Raw genomic sequence first — 18,502 nt, forward strand, 5'->3', positions numbered from 1 at the left:
TTTGGTGCTGAGAAGGATTTGGATTTTTACAGCAAACAGTCAGCGACTAGTGGAGCATTTAGCAGCTAAACAGGCAGATTTTCTTTTCTCAGGAGTTGGTGGAGACTAAAAACTGAGCTGAAAGGAGAGTAAATATTGGACAACATATTCATCAGATGGCCAGTGGCTAATATTGTCAGCTGCTTGTGAAAATAGTCAAGTGTTTGCTGACAATTGCGCCACATCAACTTTACAAGGCAACGCTTTGTCAATATTGTGTTAGCTTGTTACCGCTGCACAAGTGGCCAAAAAACAAATACCAATGCAAACACACCTCTCTGGGCTTTTCTCTAATCTCTGCTTGTTTATGTCTTAAAGTTTTTATTTAAATGAAACCATCTGAAGTTGATGGGGAAGCACTGATGTTTGATGAAGCTGCTAACACCTCGGACAAGAAAGGAACCACTAGTTTAATCTTTAATAATTCATTGTATTTTACAAGCTCATTTTATCCTTATTAATGTAAAATCTTTGTCTTTATGACAAAAGCTGTCATATATAAATGTAGTGGAGTAAAAAGTACAATTATTCCCTCTGAAATAAAGTGAAGTAGAAGCATAAAATGGAAACAAGTAAAATTCAAGAACCTCAAAGTTGTCTGTACGTACAGTAGTTATGTAAATAGTTACTTTCCCCCAGTGCCTTGGAGCTGGTTTATATTTGAGATAACCCTCTGTGCTAAATCCCAGAGGGCCCCAGAGCCACTTGCAAAGATTTTCTTCTTCCTCTTCTCTTAGATTAAACGATTGAGCTGCTGAGGCTGTATCCATCAAGTGTGAGTGTGCAGGAAGAAATTTGGTGTGGGTGGGTGTTGGGGTTAAGAGAGATAGGGATGTAATTCCAATTTTGAAACCATCTAAACCCATCAGAAGCCAAAAAAACAAACCAACAAAAAACATCTGTATTTTGGTGACACATTAGCTGCCTTCAACAAGGGATTCAGTGTATGAAGACAAAAGCAAAAACCTCATTTTAAAGATATGGAAAAGGGTGATCCTGTGGCAAAAATCTCACCCAGAGCCCCAGAGACCGGCCCTGTCTGAATCCCCCTTTTTAACTCAAGTTCTTTGACTCGGGTCACCCTCACTCAATTGCAGGATCAGTGTCACCAGTTTTGTTAGAACTACTTTTTCAAGTGTCCCACTTTCATGTATCATTTTGGTGGGTCAATAACAGAACACAGGAATGGATGCTGTTGATTTCTCCAATTTCTCTGCTCTAGTGAAAAAGGTCTTGCAGGATGTCAGGAGGGATCATCTGTGAGACAAAGAGCAGCAATTCTGCAAGGTTTAGAGGGAAGTATCAGCCACTTTTTCCAAAGTGTCTGGTGATTTAGAGCAGTGGATGGTGCCATGGTTGCAAATTGTTTTTTGGCACAGGGATAGATATTGCACATCCTGTGTTTTTGATTAAAGTGTTTGACACACTTTTTTGAATGCCGCTGTCATTTACACTTTGACAGGTTTAAATGATTTGTTTTTGAACTGGAAACTTTCTGTAGCCAGAGGAACAACTGATACATTTTCTGTTTGGTTATTTGGCCGGCCCTCAGGAGTAAGGTGAGAGGTTCTGTGACACCTGATGTGCAGTGTAATAGTTTTGTTTATGGGGAATGAAGTCAGAGTGCCTTGGGGTTTGGATCATGTGTTATTGCTTGAGAATTGATACTGAAAAAAATTCTGGAGGCTGCGGGGGAGGAGGGGGAGTTATTTTGCACTGTGGGGGACGAGGGCTTGACTATTTGTGTTTGTGGTTTGTTAAGCAGTTGCTGTCAGTCCTGCTGATAGTTTTACGAGTGCTGCTGCCGCAGTTGTTACTGTTTTATATTGCTCTTGTGTGGGAGGTGTGTGTGTGTATGTGGTACTCCAGCTTGGCTAACATGTGCTGGTGTTTCTTCCACATTTTTGAAGATTAAAGGGATGCCAAAAGTCTCTCTCTTCTGCTACCTCTCATGCTGTTTTGTTTGGCAGCTGCTCCTTATTGATTTTCACTGTATCAAGGCCTTCATTCCGGTCATGACCAGCATGTCTGATGAGATGGGAACTATTCAGCTTCTGATACTCCAGGGTGTCAGAACATCCAGATCCAGTAGAGGCATGTTGTTTACTCTGGTAGCCCTGAAGTTCCTTGTCTATAAATTCAACTGAAGCAAAGGCAGCTCAAGTAAAGCACTAAAACGACTGATGTACATAAAAAGGAATGTCTGTCCGCCATTTTAAGAATTCATGAATGCGCCAGGATAGCTCAGTAAATACTCATGAACATACACAAATCTTTCCAAAAGCTAGAAACAGATAGCTGACCTTTAACGAACAGAACTATTGGTTGTTGCGTTGACAGTGGAATGATGATTATATTGCGTAAACCACCTCAGGCCACAATCCTCAGTGGATCAGTCTCCTCATTTACCTGCTGGCAAGACAGCGAATAAAAGTATTTCCCAAAATATCAAACTATTAATTATCATCTTACAGAACTTGTCGTATGCTTTTTATTTAATTGAAAGTAAATCCAACTCAAATGTCACATATCACACTAGTCTTGTATCCTATTCACTGTTCTCTTAAAGTAAATCTCATTCCCCCACAAGTAGAAATCTGACATTTAGAAATATTATTGGGGGACAGCTTCTCAGAGTAAGGACGCTGTGAAGCTGAAACACATGTAATGACATAGTCACACCCATGTCATTGTAGCACCAGCACACACTTAAAACCTACTGAACCGCAAGAACCCCCTCAGAAATGTCTGCACCAAAACCTCGCCTCTAACCCTTAACTTTGCAGTCTGTCCAGATGTTGACACAGCTTGTCCTCACCACATGCACTCTCCAACTTAAATGCACCTCATAAAACAGAGAGCTTCGCTGAAAAACTTTCGCAGTGATCAGAAAATGTTAAATGAAAACTGCAAGGTGATGCAATGTTTGACTGAATGTGTGTGTCCTAAACTGGGATGAAAAGAATGTAAATGTGCATAAAGAAGCAATAAATGACTAAATTCAGCTGTAATCCTCTAGAAGAGCCTCTTACATCAGCAATGCATGTTCTCAAAACCAAACCTGAGATGCTATCAGTGGCATTAAGGTAATATAATGTCCAGAGAAACCTTTTCAGATACAGACAGACAGTTTTTGAAATGTTGTAAGCTCGTGTCTGAGTAAAACACAGCGGCCTGCCTCTCTCATCCAAAAGCATTAGCGCTTTCATCCATCATTATGAAGAACCAGCCCACGATGTGTGCTTTGATTCTCTGTCACACACACGTCTACACACACAGCCTGGGTTTGTGAGCGTGGGGCCGACGCTGAGACAGGTCTTGTCTCTATGTCTTATGAGCAGCTCATGAATAGACATGATGCACATGTCAGCAAAGGAGCGGGAGCAAAGACCTGGGTTGCTGCGGCATAGTTAACATGCAGGCATTTTACTGTCAGGGTGTAAACCGCAGAACAGCCAGACTGAGACAGAGGGAGCTTTGCACAAAGAAAAGAGGGCACCACTAAACTAATTAATCTCAAAGGGCTAAAACTTGAATTAAAAAGCACAGTGCAGGTTTTGGTTAGGACTTGAAAGAATAGCAGGTAACACCTACATACTCTAAAGTGCCCACCTTAGGTGACGATTTACTCCAACTGACTCCTTGTATGCATCTTTACTGGGTGCACAGGTGTTTGCAAGCTGTCTGCCTCTGCCCATATTTTTCTCTGGTTATTTTATGCCATTTTCTTATTTTAACTCAGCATTGTACTGACATCTGCTGGTCAGATGTTACATGACCGATCTCTACAAACTACCATGTCTTTCCACATAAAATCAAACCTTGCAATAGTGACAGCACATTTAATTTTATATTTAAACATTTTCTCTGTAAAAATCATTTCACCTGTCAACAGAAAAAGTGGGTAGTCTGCCTGAGCAACAACCAGGGCTGGAAAAAAGCATTAAAAGAGCATCAAAACAAAATCCAAAGACCACCAGTGACATCACTGGAAACATTACAGCAATTTAGCAACGAAATAAACCAAAAGCAGGATCTGACGACCACAATTAGGACTCTTCACCAGGGTCAAACTACACTCCAGGAATACCATTATAGTTTATGGCACATTATATGGCAATGTGCCATATGATAAGATTAGTTCTGATGTAATGGAACAAGCAATACCAGATGATTCAGGTAAATTACCTTGATAAACCAAACCAGAATAAAAGATGATTTGACACACAAATTTGACTTATTGATGGATACCCAAACTCATGTTCCTTTATCAAAATAGTATGTGCAGCTTCTGTATCTATGAGCCAGTGCTGTGAGGACTTTTGTTCTTCTTTATAGCCTCATTGTTTCCTTTCTTATGTTTGACTTAATGTACCTTATTTAACATTCTCTCTCATATTTATTGTTCGAATGTAAGATAACAGCAGTCAAAAACAAGCTTACACAGCATTTAAGTGTGATTAAATGAGTCTCAAGTCTATTTTATGGCTCTGTTTTTAAATGATCTGACCTTGATGAATACAAATGACAGTGAGTAAAAGTAATGATTTAAGGTGATTTTCTCACTTGGTCATGATCAGTTCTTTTCTTAAATGATATAAAGTAATTCAGTCTCAGCTCAGACTTAACATTAACCAGTACATTGATAGTTTGTGGGGTGCCGGTGGTCCTTGGCTGAAGCAAAGGTGTGTCTTTATCTGATGGATGTTTCCTATAAAGGCTGTACAACCTGGAAGTCAGTGTAGTTCACAGTTGCGAACAGGGACTTAAACAAAGTGACGATGCTTAATTCTGTGGGACTGAGCATTCTGGTGCTGCTTTCAGTGGCAGGAGCAACCACAATAGAGAGGTGAGTATTATTCTTAAAATTACAAACTGACGGATTGTGTCCGACAGTAATTCACTAAAGGCACCTACTTTTGGATTCCTTTTTAATCCAGATTTTTATAAAGTAGTTCTCAGAGGTGGATGAGGTTAGTTTACTTAGCTAAAGTAGTAGCTAGAGACTAAAATATAAAAATACTCAATTTTGGGTAAAAGTGTTGTTTTCACAGTAATACTTAAAAGTACATAAGTATTATCAGTAAAATGTTCAAATACACTGTTGCCCATAAAGTTGGAATAATTGTTCAATAACCCCAATTTTGTTAAAGCCTGAATACACAGTCTGCAAAGATTAATTGTGGTTTCACTGTGATATGTTTGGAAGAGTTTGATCAATAAAGTTGAGAAGATATCCACTTTATTTATCAAGAATAAATCACATTGTCACAATCATTTCATGAGAAGAGGTAAAAAACATTTTATTCCAACTTTATGGGCAACAGTGTATATCAAGGGTCATATACAATCAAAATGCATTGCCAATGTTTATATCATTATTATTATTATTACTATTACTAGTAGTAGTAGTAGTATTTGTATTATCATCATTTATGCCTCCAACCAAATCATTATATGAATAGTTTGATATTTTAGGAAATGGCTTTTTTAGATGAGACTCAGATGAGAAAATTGACAACAAAGATGCCAAAGATTTAAAAACAATCTGTCTACCAGCAGTTTGTAAAGCTCACTGATAGACACTAACTGATGGCTGGTGTGTGACTCTGTCTTGGCCGGAGAGCAGTGACCTTCTGAGTTCTTGATACTCTCAGGTTGCCCAACAACCTTATGTCCTTATTAAGGCAGTAACAAGCAAGATGTTAATTAGTAAGCTGTTTTTACCTTTGGACAGCTACTTTCACCTGCCTTATGCTAATCTAAGCTAACTGTCTTAGATTAGAGAGTGGCATCCATCAGATATAGCTCGACAAGAGAGCTAAAAGTACATTTCCCAAAATGTTGAACTATTCCTTTAAAGTGTAGGCGGCAGACTAACAATGTAGTTAGTCAGGGTGGACCTGGTTTTACTCCAGTGGTTCTCAACCTTTTTTTAGTGTCAAGGATACACATCAGGCCGCAGACCTGTATTTGATAGGATGTCTCAGTGCTCCGTATCTGATAAGATTTATTCCATAACTGTCTGACTGATAATTTCCTCATGTGACATCTGTTGGGGTGGGGCAGCTGTAGTTGTTAAACATAATGCATTTCTACATATTTGCTACACAGTATAAATGTCTTCTATGATGATGACTATGATTTTAACTGCACAGATAGTTTCTCTCAATACCACCAAGGATTAGCCTTTTTATTTAAGCAGGAGATGCTTTTGTAAAATCCAACATAATGTCATTGAGGTGGGACATACGTCAGAAAACCACTGTCTCTCATGTGTCTCATGTGTGTTGGTGTGTGCAACAGAGTGGAGTATGACTACTACAAATACCATGACATGCAGGAGGTGAGAAGGCCTGATCACTGCTCTCACACACATTACTTTAACAGATCACCACACACATACATACACCCATGTGTAATGTGTGTATTCCACCCTACAGATCGCCAACTGGATGAATCAGATGGCAAAGGATCACCCTGATGTTGTGACTATAGTGGACTACGGAAAGACCTATGAGAAGAGGACTATTCGCTTGCTCAAAGTAATCCAACTTTTAAGCTTTTATATAATAACATGGCATATACTGATGAGAAATTGGCATATACTAGATTGGTACTGGAGTGTATTGATGTTTTATGCTTGTTTGTGTTATATAGCAGCCCAACAAGAACCTATATGAATCTGTCTTTCAGATTGGCCTGAATACTGGAGAGAAAAAGAAAGGTATCTGGATAGACTGTGGTATACATGCAAGGGAATGGATCGCTCCGGCATTCTGTCAGTACTTTGTGAGGCAGGTAAAGGACAGTCGTCCATTTAAAACAAACATGATTTATCATTTAATTAAAGTACTTATTACATTGTTATGGTGAGGAAAAAACATCATCTCTGAGGAGGATGACATGAACTCTTATTGTAGCTGTCCTCCAACATATCTGATGGTTTTGTTTGTTCCCTAAAATCAGATCCTGCAAGCATACAAAACAGACACAGACATGAAAACAATGATGACCAACATGGACTTCTACGTCACCCCTGTGCTCAACATGGATGGCTACATCTATTCCTGGAATAACGATACAGTCAGTGCTTGTATTTGATGGATATTTATCAAAGTACTTCCTCAAGATCTCCAACCACAGATATGAGAGAATGATAGCCTATTAAAGCGATAGAAGCTAAGTTAAAATGAGCTATTATTGAGCTAATTGATTCTGATGCTCAACCAGGCTCAAGTACAAAATCATCTCATTTTGAAAATAAGATGAATGGAAAAGAACAGATACAATAGCGATCTGATGACCAAAAACGTTAAGTGCCCATTTTGTTCATTATAAAGTTGAAAGAACGATCAAATCCAGCTGATTTAACTGACTAACCACTTTGACCCATTTAGACTCGACTGTGGAGGAAGAACAGGTCACCAGGAACTTCAGGCTGCAAATGTTATGGCACTGATCTCAACCGCAACTTTGACGCCAATTGGGGCAGTGAGTCTTTGTGGTTCTGTCTTCTTATCGATACATCCCCAAGATGTCCCTGAAGCTGTCAATTTGTTAGAAAGTGTACTAAAGATCGGTCAATGTCACAGCTGAGACATCCCGACTTTTACTTCTCAATATGGGTCAAGTCCAAAACTGCTGGATCCAAGAATTCAAATTCGTTTGAATGATAACCCTCATGATGTCATAGTGATGTCATCGGGGTAGCTTGTCCCAAGCCACAGAGAACATTATAGTGCTTTTTAACTATAATATAAAGTAATATATATAATAATAATATATAAAGTATCGTCCTTTTAACTTGTCAGATATTGAACATGTCTCCAAAATGGTGCCATTGTTACTCTGTAGCTGCTATTTGAGACAACAGGGAACTGTTAGCCAACAAGTTTGCTGTATTGATTTAAAAGATGATACTATGTCTATGTTGTGGCTACGCTGCTCCCAAGTAGTCAGAAATCATTTAATGCAACTTTAAACATACGTGTTTTAAGTACATTTATTGCTTGGTAAAAAGGTGAACGTGCTCACCTTTTGGTTGAGATGACTCCATTTCTTTTCTTTCAAAGCAATCGGGGTATCACCAGACTGCTGCTCAAATGTCTACTGCGGAAGCAGCCCTGTGTCTGAGCCCGAGGCCCAGGCTGTAACGTATTTTGTAGGAAGCCGGAAAGACGACTTCCTGTGTTTCCTCACCATCCACTCCTACGGCCAGCTGCTCCTGGTTCCCTATGGACATCCCAACGTCACCGCCTCCAACTACAATGAGCTGGTATTTACATCTACAAACACAGTGATGCACGTTTTACATATTTCTGCAGATGAACACACAACCTTCTACATATTATCACATCACAATCCAAAATAAAAAAAGTGTATATGCATCTTTATGGCCTCCTTATCATCATCACTGCATGCTTCTACATTAATAAAAAGAATACTGTGTATTGCCATAGAAACTGAGCTTATGCAGATCATCTGTGAAAAACACTTCAGTGCACACATTTGCATTCATTTATTTCAATTTATTTATTTAATATAATTTGTTGAATATACAGTATATTTCAATGGTGCATGGCAAAACGCATTAGGGCTTCACACAGTGCATATAAACCACACACATGACAGTATGACAGATGTCATCAACACACTCAGCGTCCAAGAGCAGTCAGTCCTCATCTGCCAAGACAAGAACAGAACAGGAGGAAGCTGTGAAACGTTGACAGTGGAAAAAGAAGGGCTGGTTGTTGTTCGGAGGGAGCCTGAGGCAGGTGATGGGCCACTGGAGCCACAATCCAGAGGGAATTATGCAGGCAGGATTATGGTCATTCGTTTCTCCAGCAAGACTTTAGCAGTGGGGAGCCGGTCCTCTCTGGTAAACCACTGAAGAGACGCCATTTTCCGTTGGCTTGGCAGGATGCAGAGTCACATCAGGCTCTCGTGGATGATGTGATGAGATTTTCAATTATGGATCACAAGTGAGTGAACTCGGAGGAGGATTGGTTTATGAATACTGAGACTGTCTTAGCACAGAGTGTCCAGTTGTGTCGTCTTGATGAGCCTGGTGAAGGTTCGAATAGAGTGACGCCTGACCCATACTGGATTTTTCAGACAGATAGGGGACATTATTCAAATCCACACAATTAAAACAAAATTGCACATAACATAAACAAACAATGCTGATGCAGCAGCACATCCCTCACATTTGTTTTGTGACCAATATACATACTGACTTTGTCCACCAGAGAGCACTAACAGGTTGATTCACTGTTCTGAGTGGGTGCAAAAGCTTGTCACACTTCCCCACCACAGTGTCACAGTCTCACGTGTCTGTCATGGGCAACAAGTGTGATTCCTATCATGAATTTTAAACTGTGTTTCCTGGTCTTTCCCAGTAGTCTGAGTGTGAAATCTATAGTTTCGGGTCACACAGAGCTGGTTTAGATGCTAAAAACAGGTGATCCACAGCTTCAAATGAAATGACAATATGACAAAAGCTCGTCTTGTCCCTCAGATGAAAGTGGGTTTGGAGGCAGCTGACACCATTAAGAAGGTCCACGGCATGAACTACACTGTAGGAACCTCACCGGATGTATTGTGTAAGTCTCAGAGACCTGAAGCAACACGATCCCGGCCCAGGTTGTGAGAGGAACAGTAACATTCATACCTTCTTTCTACAGACCCCAACTCTGGTTCATCCAGAGACTGGGCTCGGATGCAGGGGATCCCTTTCTGCTACACCTTTGAGCTGAGAGACAAGGGGACATTCGGCTTCAAGCTTCCCGAGGATCAGATCCAGCCGACATGTGAGGAGGCCTTCAGTGGAGCCATGCACATCATCACCTACGTCCACAGCAAGACCTTTAGTGGTGCCGTGGCAACCACTGCTGTGACCCTGTGGACCCTGCTGTTAGCAGTCTGTGTCACCAGCACAAACCTGATGTGAGGTGGCAAATACTACAAAGTCTATTTTTTTAATCACTGAATATTTTGCTATAAAGAGCAATGACAACTTGACCAAAAATAATAAAATCTTTAAATATGTTAAATTTTTCCTGTTTTACTGTGTTTTAAGCATTTGTCCATTTGTTTGCTTTAAAATGGCTGATTAAAAAAAAAACGAAACTGAAGTTTATTTGTTTTGCAATTTTTCTTAAAATTTGAATGAATGCACAGCTAACAATCTGCTCTGTATGTCATGGATTCCTCATATAGAAAATGAATTCATCTTGTATTGCAATTGTAACAACCGTTTACAATATTAACAAAAATTACAGCATGTGCCACAACAGAAAATCCTGATTTCTGAGGAAAATGCAGACATGTAATCCATCTGCTGATGTGGTTTTGAAGAGGTATGTCTGTTTTTATCTTTGGAGAAGAATAAAAGTTTCCAAATGTAAGAATTAGTGTCAAGGCTGAGTTTCAGTGTTTACTACTGTGTTCCTGAACGGCTGGAAGTCTTGTTGTCTCAGACATGCTAGAGGCAAGAAGAGCTGCTCCTTGGGAGGAAACTGGTCCCACTGTGTCCACGTCCAACCTGGGAGTGAGAGAAGCACACATTCTTTATAATCCTAAAGGGTGTGGGAATATTTTGTTTTCATTCAAATAAAAAGTAGTTCCACTTCACATACCCTCGTTCTTCTCTGGCTCCAGGTTCTCTGGCTCTCCTGACTGCATCTTGTCCAGCTCTCCTTGCATGAATATGGTGACATAGTGGTACTGCTCCTCCAGTCTGATGGAGTTCACCACTGAGGCAAAGCGGATGTTCACCAGACGCACCCCTGCTTCCTCCAACACCTCTCTGTGAGCGCACTCCTCCCACGTCTCTCTGTCAATTGAAATGAGTGTCACATCCACTATCACTCAATGGAGGGCAGGTCACATGTACTGTGCACTCAGGAGCATACTTACACTTTAGCTCCTCCACTCCTCAACAAGCTGGGCTTTTATTTTGAAATACATGACCGACCTTGATGAGGGATCTCAAACTGATTACCCAGCCTCATTATCGTGCACCAAACTGTATTTAAAATATGGCAAATTAATATTTGAGCAGATGTTTTTGGGAGGCATTTGTAATAATACAAATTCAGAAAATGGCTTTAACTTTGCTCAACTGTATAAGAGAGTTCGGCATACTGATACCTGATTAAAAAGTTTTTGTTTTCATTTTAATTTCTATTTTTATGACGGAAAAATACATAGTCGTGAAAGGAGTAGACTGTATGCTTTGTCCCAGGAAGATGTTTTCTGACCCATACGAATGACGGCCAATGTTGAACATTCACAGACATCTTTGCCTCACATCTATACGAAGCTAAACTGTGTCAGATTTATGAATGGGCTCTGCTAGCTAGCGACCAACCTACCCAAACTCCAAGTGGCCACCGGGGAGCTGGTGCGTCCCTTTGCCCACTGCGCCTCTCCGTTTTCCCAGGAGAACGCAGCCTGGATGGGCTGAGTCTGTCACCAGCACCCCGACCCCAACTCCTGGACGTTTCAGGGTTTTATCTGACATCTGGTCAAACCTTCACAACGACTCATAAATGAATAGTTAGCTGAAACAGAGCTAGCTTAGCAGTGCTACACTGTGGAGTAGCTGCTCAGGAGGAACATGAGATATCCTTCTATGTACTTCCGCCTTCGCTCAGCATTGTACTGACATCTGCTGGTCAGATGTTACATGACCGATCTCTACAAACTACCATGTCTTTCCACATAAAATCAAACCTTGCAATAGTGACAGCACATTTAATTTTATATTTAAACATTTTCTCTGTAAAAATCATTTCACCTGTCAACAGAAAAAGTGGGTAGTCTGCCTGAGCAACAACCAGGGCTGAAAAAAAGCATTAAAAGAGCATCAAAACAAAATCCAAAGACCACCAGTGACGTCACTGGAAACATTACAGCAATTTAGCAACGAAATAAACCAAAAGCAGGATCTGACGACCACAATTAGGACTCTTCACCAGGGTCAAACTGCACTCCAGGAATACCATTATAGCTCCTTATTTAAAAAATGGAAAGCAGATTAGATTTGGTTCATTATGTCACACAGTCCACCTGAGCACAGATGATGTTGACCAGCTACCATCTGGTATATTATGAAGATTAAATTTTAATGCGCTTTAAATATCAAAGAGCCTATTGCTGTATGACAGTTGCTGATATGGTATGGCAATGTGCCATATGATAAGATTAGTTCTGATGTAATGGAACAAGCAATACCAGATGATTCAGGTAAATTACCTTGATAAACCAAACCAGAATAAAAGATGATTTGACACACAAATTTGACTTATTGATGGATACCCAAACTCATGTTCCTTTATCAAAATAGTATGTGCAGCTTCTGTATCTATGAGCCAGTGCTGTGAGGACTTTTGTTCTTCTTTATAGCCTCATTGTTTCCTTTCTCATGTTTGACTTAATGTACCTTATTTAACATTCTCTCTCATATTTATTGTTCGAATGTAAGATAACAGCAGTCAAAAACAAGCTTACACAGCATTTAAGTGTGATTAAATGAGTCTCAAGTCTATTTTATGGCTCTGTTTTTAAATGATCTGACCTTGATGAATACAAATGACAGTGAGTAAAAGTAATGATTTAAGGTGATTTTCTCACTTGGTCATGATCAGTTCTTTTCTTAAATGATATAAAGTAATTCAGTCTCAGCTCAGACTAAACATTAACCAGTACATTGATAGTTTGTGGGGTGCCGGTGGTCCTTGGCTGAGGCAAAGGTGTGTCTTTATCTGATGGATGTTTCCTATAAAGGCTGTACAACCTGGAAGTCAGTGTAGTTCACAGTTGCGAACAGGGACTTAAACAAAGTGACGATGCTTAATTCTGTGGGACTGAGCATTCTGGTGCTGCTTTCAGTGGCAGGAGCAACCACAATAGAGAAGTGAGTATTATTCTTAAAATTACAAACTGACGGATTGTGTCCGACAGTAATTCACTAAAGGCAAACACAGCAAGGCTGGGGACATTATGTGTACATAATCTGTTACAAACACATATTAAAGGCCTGCAATCTACGGCACTGTTCAAACTCAGTGAAATCATGTACTATCACCTACTTTTGGATTCCTTTTTAATCCAGGTTTTTATAACGTAGTTCTCAGAGGTGGATGAGGTTAGTTTACTTAGCTAAAGTAGTAGCTAGAGACTAAAATATAAAAATACTCAATTTTGGGTAAAAGTGTTGTTTTCACAGTAATACTTAAAAGTACATAAGTATTATCAGTAAAATGTTCAAATATACTGTTGCCCATAAAGTTGGAATAATTGTTCAATAACCCCAATTTTGTTAAAGCCTGAATACACAGTCTGCAAAGGTTAATTGTGGTTTCACTGTGATATGTTTGGAAGAGTTTGGTCAATAAAGTTGAGAAGATATCGACTTTATTTATCAAGAATAAATCGCATTGTCACAATCATTTCATGAGAAGAGGTAAAAAACATTTTATTCCAACTTTATGGGCAACAGTGTATATCAAGGGTCATATACAATCAAAATGCATTGCCAATGTTTATATCATTATTATTATTATTACTAGTAGTAGTAGTAGTAGTATTTGTATTATCATCATTTATGCCTCCAATCAAATCATTATATGAATAGTTTGATATTTTAGGAAATGGCTTTTTTAGATGAGACTCAGATGAGAAAATTGACAACGCTCTCATATCTGTGCGCTAAATAAGACGCTAAAGCCAGTTAGCTAAGCTTAGCATAAAGATGCCAAAGATTTAAAAACAATCTGTCTACCAGCAGTTTGAAAAGCTCACTGATAGACACTAACTGATGGCTGGTGTGTGACTCTGTCTTGGCCGGAGAGCAGTGACCTTCTGAGTTCTTGTTACTCTCAGGTTGCCCAACAACCTTATGTCCTTATTAAGGCAGTAACAAGCAAGATGTTAATTAGTAAGCTGTTTTTACCTTTGGACAGCTACTTTCACCTGCCTTATGCTAATCTAAGATAACTGTCTTAGATTAGAGAGTGGCATCCATCAGATATAGCTCGACAAGAGAGCTAAAAGTACATTTCCCAAAATGTTGAACTATTCCTTTAAAGTGTTGGTGTCAGGGTGGACCTGGTTTTACTCCAGTGGTTCTCAACCTTTTTTTAGTGTCAAGGATACACATCAGGCCGCAGACCTGTATTTGATAGGATGTCTCAGTGCTCCGTATCTGATAAGATTTATTCCATAACTGTCTGACTGATAATTTCCTCATGTGACATCTGTTGGGGTGGGGCAGCTGTAGTCGTTAAACATAATGCATTTCTACATATTTGCTACACAGTATAAATGTCTTCTATGATGATGACTATGATTTTAACTGCACAATAATACCACCAAGGATTAGCCTTTTTATTTAAGCAGGAGATGCTTTTGTAAAATCCAACATAATGTCATTGAGGTGGGACATACGTCAGAAAACCACTGTCTCTCATGTGTCTCATGTGTGTTGGTGTGTGCAACAGAGTGGAGTATGACTACTACAAATACCATGACATGCAGGAGGTGAGAAGGCCTGATCACTGCTCTCACACACATTACTTTAACAGATCACCACACACATACATACACCCATGTGTAATGTGTGTATTCCACCCTACAGATCGCCAACTGGATGAATCAGATGGCAAAGGATCACCCTGATGTTGTGACTATAGTGGACTATGGAAAGACCTATGAGAAGAGGACTATTCGCTTGCTCAAAGTAATCCAACTTTTAAGCTTTTATATAATAACATGGCATATACTGATGAGAAATTGGCATATACTAGATTGGTACTGGAGTGTATTGATGTTTTATGCTTGTTTGTGTTATATAGCAGCCCAACAAGAACCTATATGAATCTGTCTTTCAGATTGGCCTGAATACTGGAGAGAAAAAGAAAGGTATCTGGATAGACTGTGGTATACATGCAAGGGAATGGATCGCTCCGGCATTCTGTCAGTACTTTGTGAGGCAGGTAAAGGACAGTCGTCCATTTAAAACAAACATGATTTATCATTTAATTAAAGTACTTATTACATTGTTATGGTGAGGAAAAAACATCATCTCTGAGGAGGATGACATGAACTCTTATTGTAGCTGTCCTCCAACATATCTGATGGTTTTGTTTGTTCCCTAAAATCAGATCCTGCAAGCATACAAAACAGACACAGACATGAAAACAATGATGACCAACATGGACTTCTACGTCACCCCTGTGCTCAACATGGATGGCTACATCTATTCCTGGAATAACGATATAGTCAGTGCTTGTATTTGATGGATATTTATCAAAGTACTTCCTCAAGATCTCCAACCACAGATATGAGAGAATGATAGCCTATTAAAGCGATAGAAGCTAAGTTAAAATGAGCTACAATTCAATCATTGAGCTAATTGATTCTGATGCTCAACCAGGCTCAAGTACAAAATCATCTCATTTTGAAAATAAGATGAATGGAAAAAAACAGATACAATAGCGATCTGATGACCAAAAACGTTAAGTGCCCATTTTGTTCATTATAAAGTTGAAAGAACGATCAAATCCAGCTGATTTAACTGACTAACCACTTTGACCCATTTAGACTCGACTGTGGAGGAAGAACAGGTCACCAGGAACTTCAGGCTGCAAATGTGATGGCACTGATCTCAACCGCAACTTTGACAACAAATGGGGCAGTGAGTCTTTGTGGTTCTGTCTTCTTATCAATACATCCCCAAGATGTCCCTGAAGCTGTCAATTTGTTATAAAGTGTACTAAAGATCGGTCAATGTCACAGCTGAGACATCCCGACTTTTACTTCTCAATATGGGTCAAGTCCAAAACTGCTGGATCCAAGAATTCAAATTCGTTTGAATGATAACCCTCATGATGTCATAGTGATGTCATCGGGGTAGCTTGTCCCAAGCCACAGAGAACATTATAGTGCCCCTTTTAACTATAATATAAAGTAATATATATAATAATAATATATAAAATATCGTCCTTTTAACTTGTCAGATATTGAACATGTCTCCAAAATGGTGCCATTGTTACTCTGTAGCTGCTATTTGAGACAACAGGGAACTGTTAGCCAACAAGTTTGCTGTATTGATTTAAAAGATGATACTATGTCTATGTTGTGGCTACGCTGCTCCCAAGTAGTCAGAAATCACTTAATGCAACTTTAAACATATGTGTTTTAAGTACATTTATTGCTTGGTAAAAAGGTGAACGTGCTCACCTTTTGGTTGAGATGACTCCATTTCTTTTCTTTCAAAGCAATCGGGACATCAACAGACTGCTGCTCAAATGTCTACTGCGGAAGCAGCCCTGTGTCTGAGCCCGAGGCCCAGGCTGTAACGTATTTTGTAGGAAGCCGGAAAGACGACTTCCTGTGTTTCCTCACCATCCACTCCTACGGCCAGCTGCTCCTGGTTCCTTATGGACAACCCAACGTCACCGCCTCCAACTACAATGAGCTGGTATTTACATCTACAAACACAGTGATGCACGTTTTACATATTTCTGCAGATGAACACACAACCTTCTACATATTATCACATCACAATCCAAAATAAAAAAAGTGTATTTGCATCTTTATGGCCTGCTTATCATCATCACTGCATGCTTCTACATTAATAAAAAGAATACTGTGTATTGCCATAGAAACTGAGCTTATGCAGATCATCTGTGAAAAACACTTCAGTGCACACATTTGCATTCATTTATTTCAATTTATTTATTTAATATAATTTGTTGAATATACAGTATATTTCAATGGTGCATGGCAAAACGCATTAGGGCTTCACACAGTGCATATAAACCACACACATGACAGTATGACAGATGTCATCAACACACTCAGCGTCCAAGAGCAGTTAGTCCTCATCTGCCAAGACAAGAACAGAACAGGAGGAAGCTGTGAAACGTTGACAGTGGAAAAAGAAGGGCTGGTTGTTGTTCGGAGGGAGCCTGAGGCAGGTGATGGGCCACTGGAGCCACAATCCAGAGGGAATTATGCAGGCAGGATTATGGTCATTCGTTTCTCCAGCAAGACTTTAGCAGTGGGGAGCCGGTCCTCTCTGGTAAACCACTGAAGAGACGCCATTTTCCGTTGGCTTGGCAGGATGCAGAGTCACATCAGGTTTCACTGATTCACTGTTCTGAGTGGGTGCAAAAGCTTGTCACACTTCCCCACCACAGTGTCACAGTCTCACGTGTCTGTCATGGGCAACGAGTGTGATTCCTATCATGAATTTTAAACTGTGTTTCCTGGTCTTTCCCAGTAGTCTGAGTGTGAAATCTATAGTTTCGGGTCACACAGAGCTGGTTTAGATGCTAAAAACAGGTGATCCACAGCTTCAAATGAAATAAAAAAAGATATATTTACTTTTGTAATTGCCCAGACATCTCTGCACACTGCAATGACGATATGACAAAAGCTCGTCTTGTCCCTCAGATGAAAGTGGGTTTGGAGGCAGCTGACGCCATTAAGAAGGTCCACGGCATGAACTACACTGTAGGAACCCCACCGGATGTATTGTGTAAGTCTCAGAGACCTGAAACAACATGATCCCGGCCCAGGTTGCAAGAGGAACAGTAACATTCATACCTTCTTTCTACAGACTCCTATTCTGGTTCATCCAGAGACTGGGCTCGGAAGCAGGGGATCCCTTTCTGCTACACCTTTGAGCTGAGAGACAAGGGGACATTCGGCTTCAAGCTTCCCGAGGATCAGATCCAGCCGGCATGTGAGGAGGCCTTCAGTGGAGCCATGCACATCATCACCTACGTCCACAGCAAGACCTTTAGTGGTGCCGTGGCAACCACTGCTGTGACCCTGTGGACCCTGCTGTTAGCAGTCTGTGTCACCAGCACAAACCTGATGTGAGGTGGCAAATACTACAAAGTCTCTTTTTTTAATCACTGAATATTTTGCTATATAGAGCAATGACAACTTGACCAAAAATAATAAAATCTTTAAATATGTTAAATTTTTCCTGTTTTACCGTGTTTTAAGCATTTGTCCATTTGTTTGCTTTAATATGGCTGATTAAAAAAAGTTTTATTGTTTATTTGTTTTGCAATTTTTCTTAAAATTTGAATGAATGCTCGACACAAAGCGGATGTTCACCAGACGCACCCCTGCTTCCTCCAACTCCTCTCTGTGAGCGCACTCCTCCCACGTCTCTCTGTCAATTGAAATGAGTGTCACATTATTTTCAATTGTCTGAGCTATAGGTGTTTCTCTTGGCAGTGAAACACTCTTTGGCTACACGGTGCTTAAGCAGCATGAGTTGCCAAAACCTCAATAATACTTAGGATTTTACATCACTTATCTCTTTTTGATTTGTCAGGCAGGAGGCAGAATACTGTCATTATTTCAGAATGCAGTGAGCGAAAGACAGTAAAGAGGTAATAACTGGATGTTTAAGAGAGCAGATCCAGTTTATTGT

General features: G+C 39.9%; 3 protein-coding genes across 3 annotated transcripts; 2 read left to right on the forward strand and 1 right to left on the reverse strand.

Moving 5' to 3' along the window:
• The first annotated feature begins 4,820 nt into the window (after positions 1–4,820).
• On the forward strand, positions 4,821–9,991 carry LOC139223400 (carboxypeptidase O-like). The gene is made up of 9 exons (XM_070855315.1): positions 4,821–4,888; positions 6,346–6,385; positions 6,483–6,584; positions 6,736–6,840; positions 7,009–7,125; positions 7,440–7,533; positions 8,115–8,317; positions 9,560–9,644; positions 9,726–9,991. The coding sequence occupies exons 1-9, from the start codon at positions 4,821–4,823 to the stop codon at positions 9,989–9,991; spliced, it is 1,080 nt and encodes a 359-aa protein (XP_070711416.1).
• A 338-nt stretch (positions 9,992–10,329) lies between these two features.
• On the reverse strand, positions 10,330–11,566 carry nudt15 (nudix (nucleoside diphosphate linked moiety X)-type motif 15). The gene is made up of 3 exons (XM_070855759.1): positions 11,418–11,566; positions 10,680–10,876; positions 10,330–10,585 (listed from the first exon to the last, which is right to left on the reverse strand). The coding sequence occupies exons 1-3, from the start codon at positions 11,564–11,566 to the stop codon at positions 10,458–10,460; spliced, it is 474 nt and encodes a 157-aa protein (XP_070711860.1). The 3' UTR covers positions 10,330–10,457.
• Positions 11,567–15,260: 3,694 nt separating this feature from the next.
• On the forward strand, positions 15,261–17,937 carry LOC139223401 (carboxypeptidase O-like). The gene is made up of 5 exons (XM_070855316.1): positions 15,261–15,326; positions 15,649–15,742; positions 16,326–16,528; positions 17,506–17,590; positions 17,672–17,937. Exons 1-5 carry the CDS (start codon positions 15,261–15,263, stop codon positions 17,935–17,937), a joined length of 714 nt encoding a protein of 237 aa, XP_070711417.1.
• The last annotated feature ends 565 nt before the right edge of the window (positions 17,938–18,502 follow it).

The sequence above is a fragment of the Pempheris klunzingeri genome, chromosome 24 (genome assembly GCF_042242105.1).
Source record: "Pempheris klunzingeri isolate RE-2024b chromosome 24, fPemKlu1.hap1, whole genome shotgun sequence".
NCBI lineage: Eukaryota > Metazoa > Chordata > Actinopteri > Acropomatiformes > Pempheridae > Pempheris > Pempheris klunzingeri.

Coding starts and splice junctions, on each gene's coding strand:
- nudt15 (XM_070855759.1), bottom strand. CDS start 11,566: ATGTCAGATAAAACCCTGAAACGTCCAGGAGTTGGGGTCGGGGTGCTG. Junction 10,877..11,417: donor GGTGGCCACTTGGAGTTTGG/GTAGGTTGGTCG, acceptor TTCAATTGACAG/AGAGACGTGGGAGGAGTGCG. Junction 10,586..10,679: donor GGAGCCAGAGAAGAACGAGG/GTATGTGAAGTG, acceptor TCTCACTCCCAG/GTTGGACGTGGACACAGTGG.
- LOC139223400 (XM_070855315.1), top strand. CDS start 4,821: ATGCTTAATTCTGTGGGACTGAGCATTCTGGTGCTGCTTTCAGTGGCA. Junction 6,585..6,735: donor GGACTATTCGCTTGCTCAAA/GTAATCCAACTT, acceptor TCTGTCTTTCAG/ATTGGCCTGAATACTGGAGA. Junction 6,841..7,008: donor GTCAGTACTTTGTGAGGCAG/GTAAAGGACAGT, acceptor CCCTAAAATCAG/ATCCTGCAAGCATACAAAAC.
- LOC139223401 (XM_070855316.1), top strand. CDS start 15,261: ATGGACTTCTACGTCACCCCTGTGCTCAACATGGATGGCTACATCTAT. Junction 15,327..15,648: donor ATTCCTGGAATAACGATATA/GTCAGTGCTTGT, acceptor TGACCCATTTAG/ACTCGACTGTGGAGGAAGAA. Junction 16,529..17,505: donor CCTCCAACTACAATGAGCTG/GTATTTACATCT, acceptor CTTGTCCCTCAG/ATGAAAGTGGGTTTGGAGGC.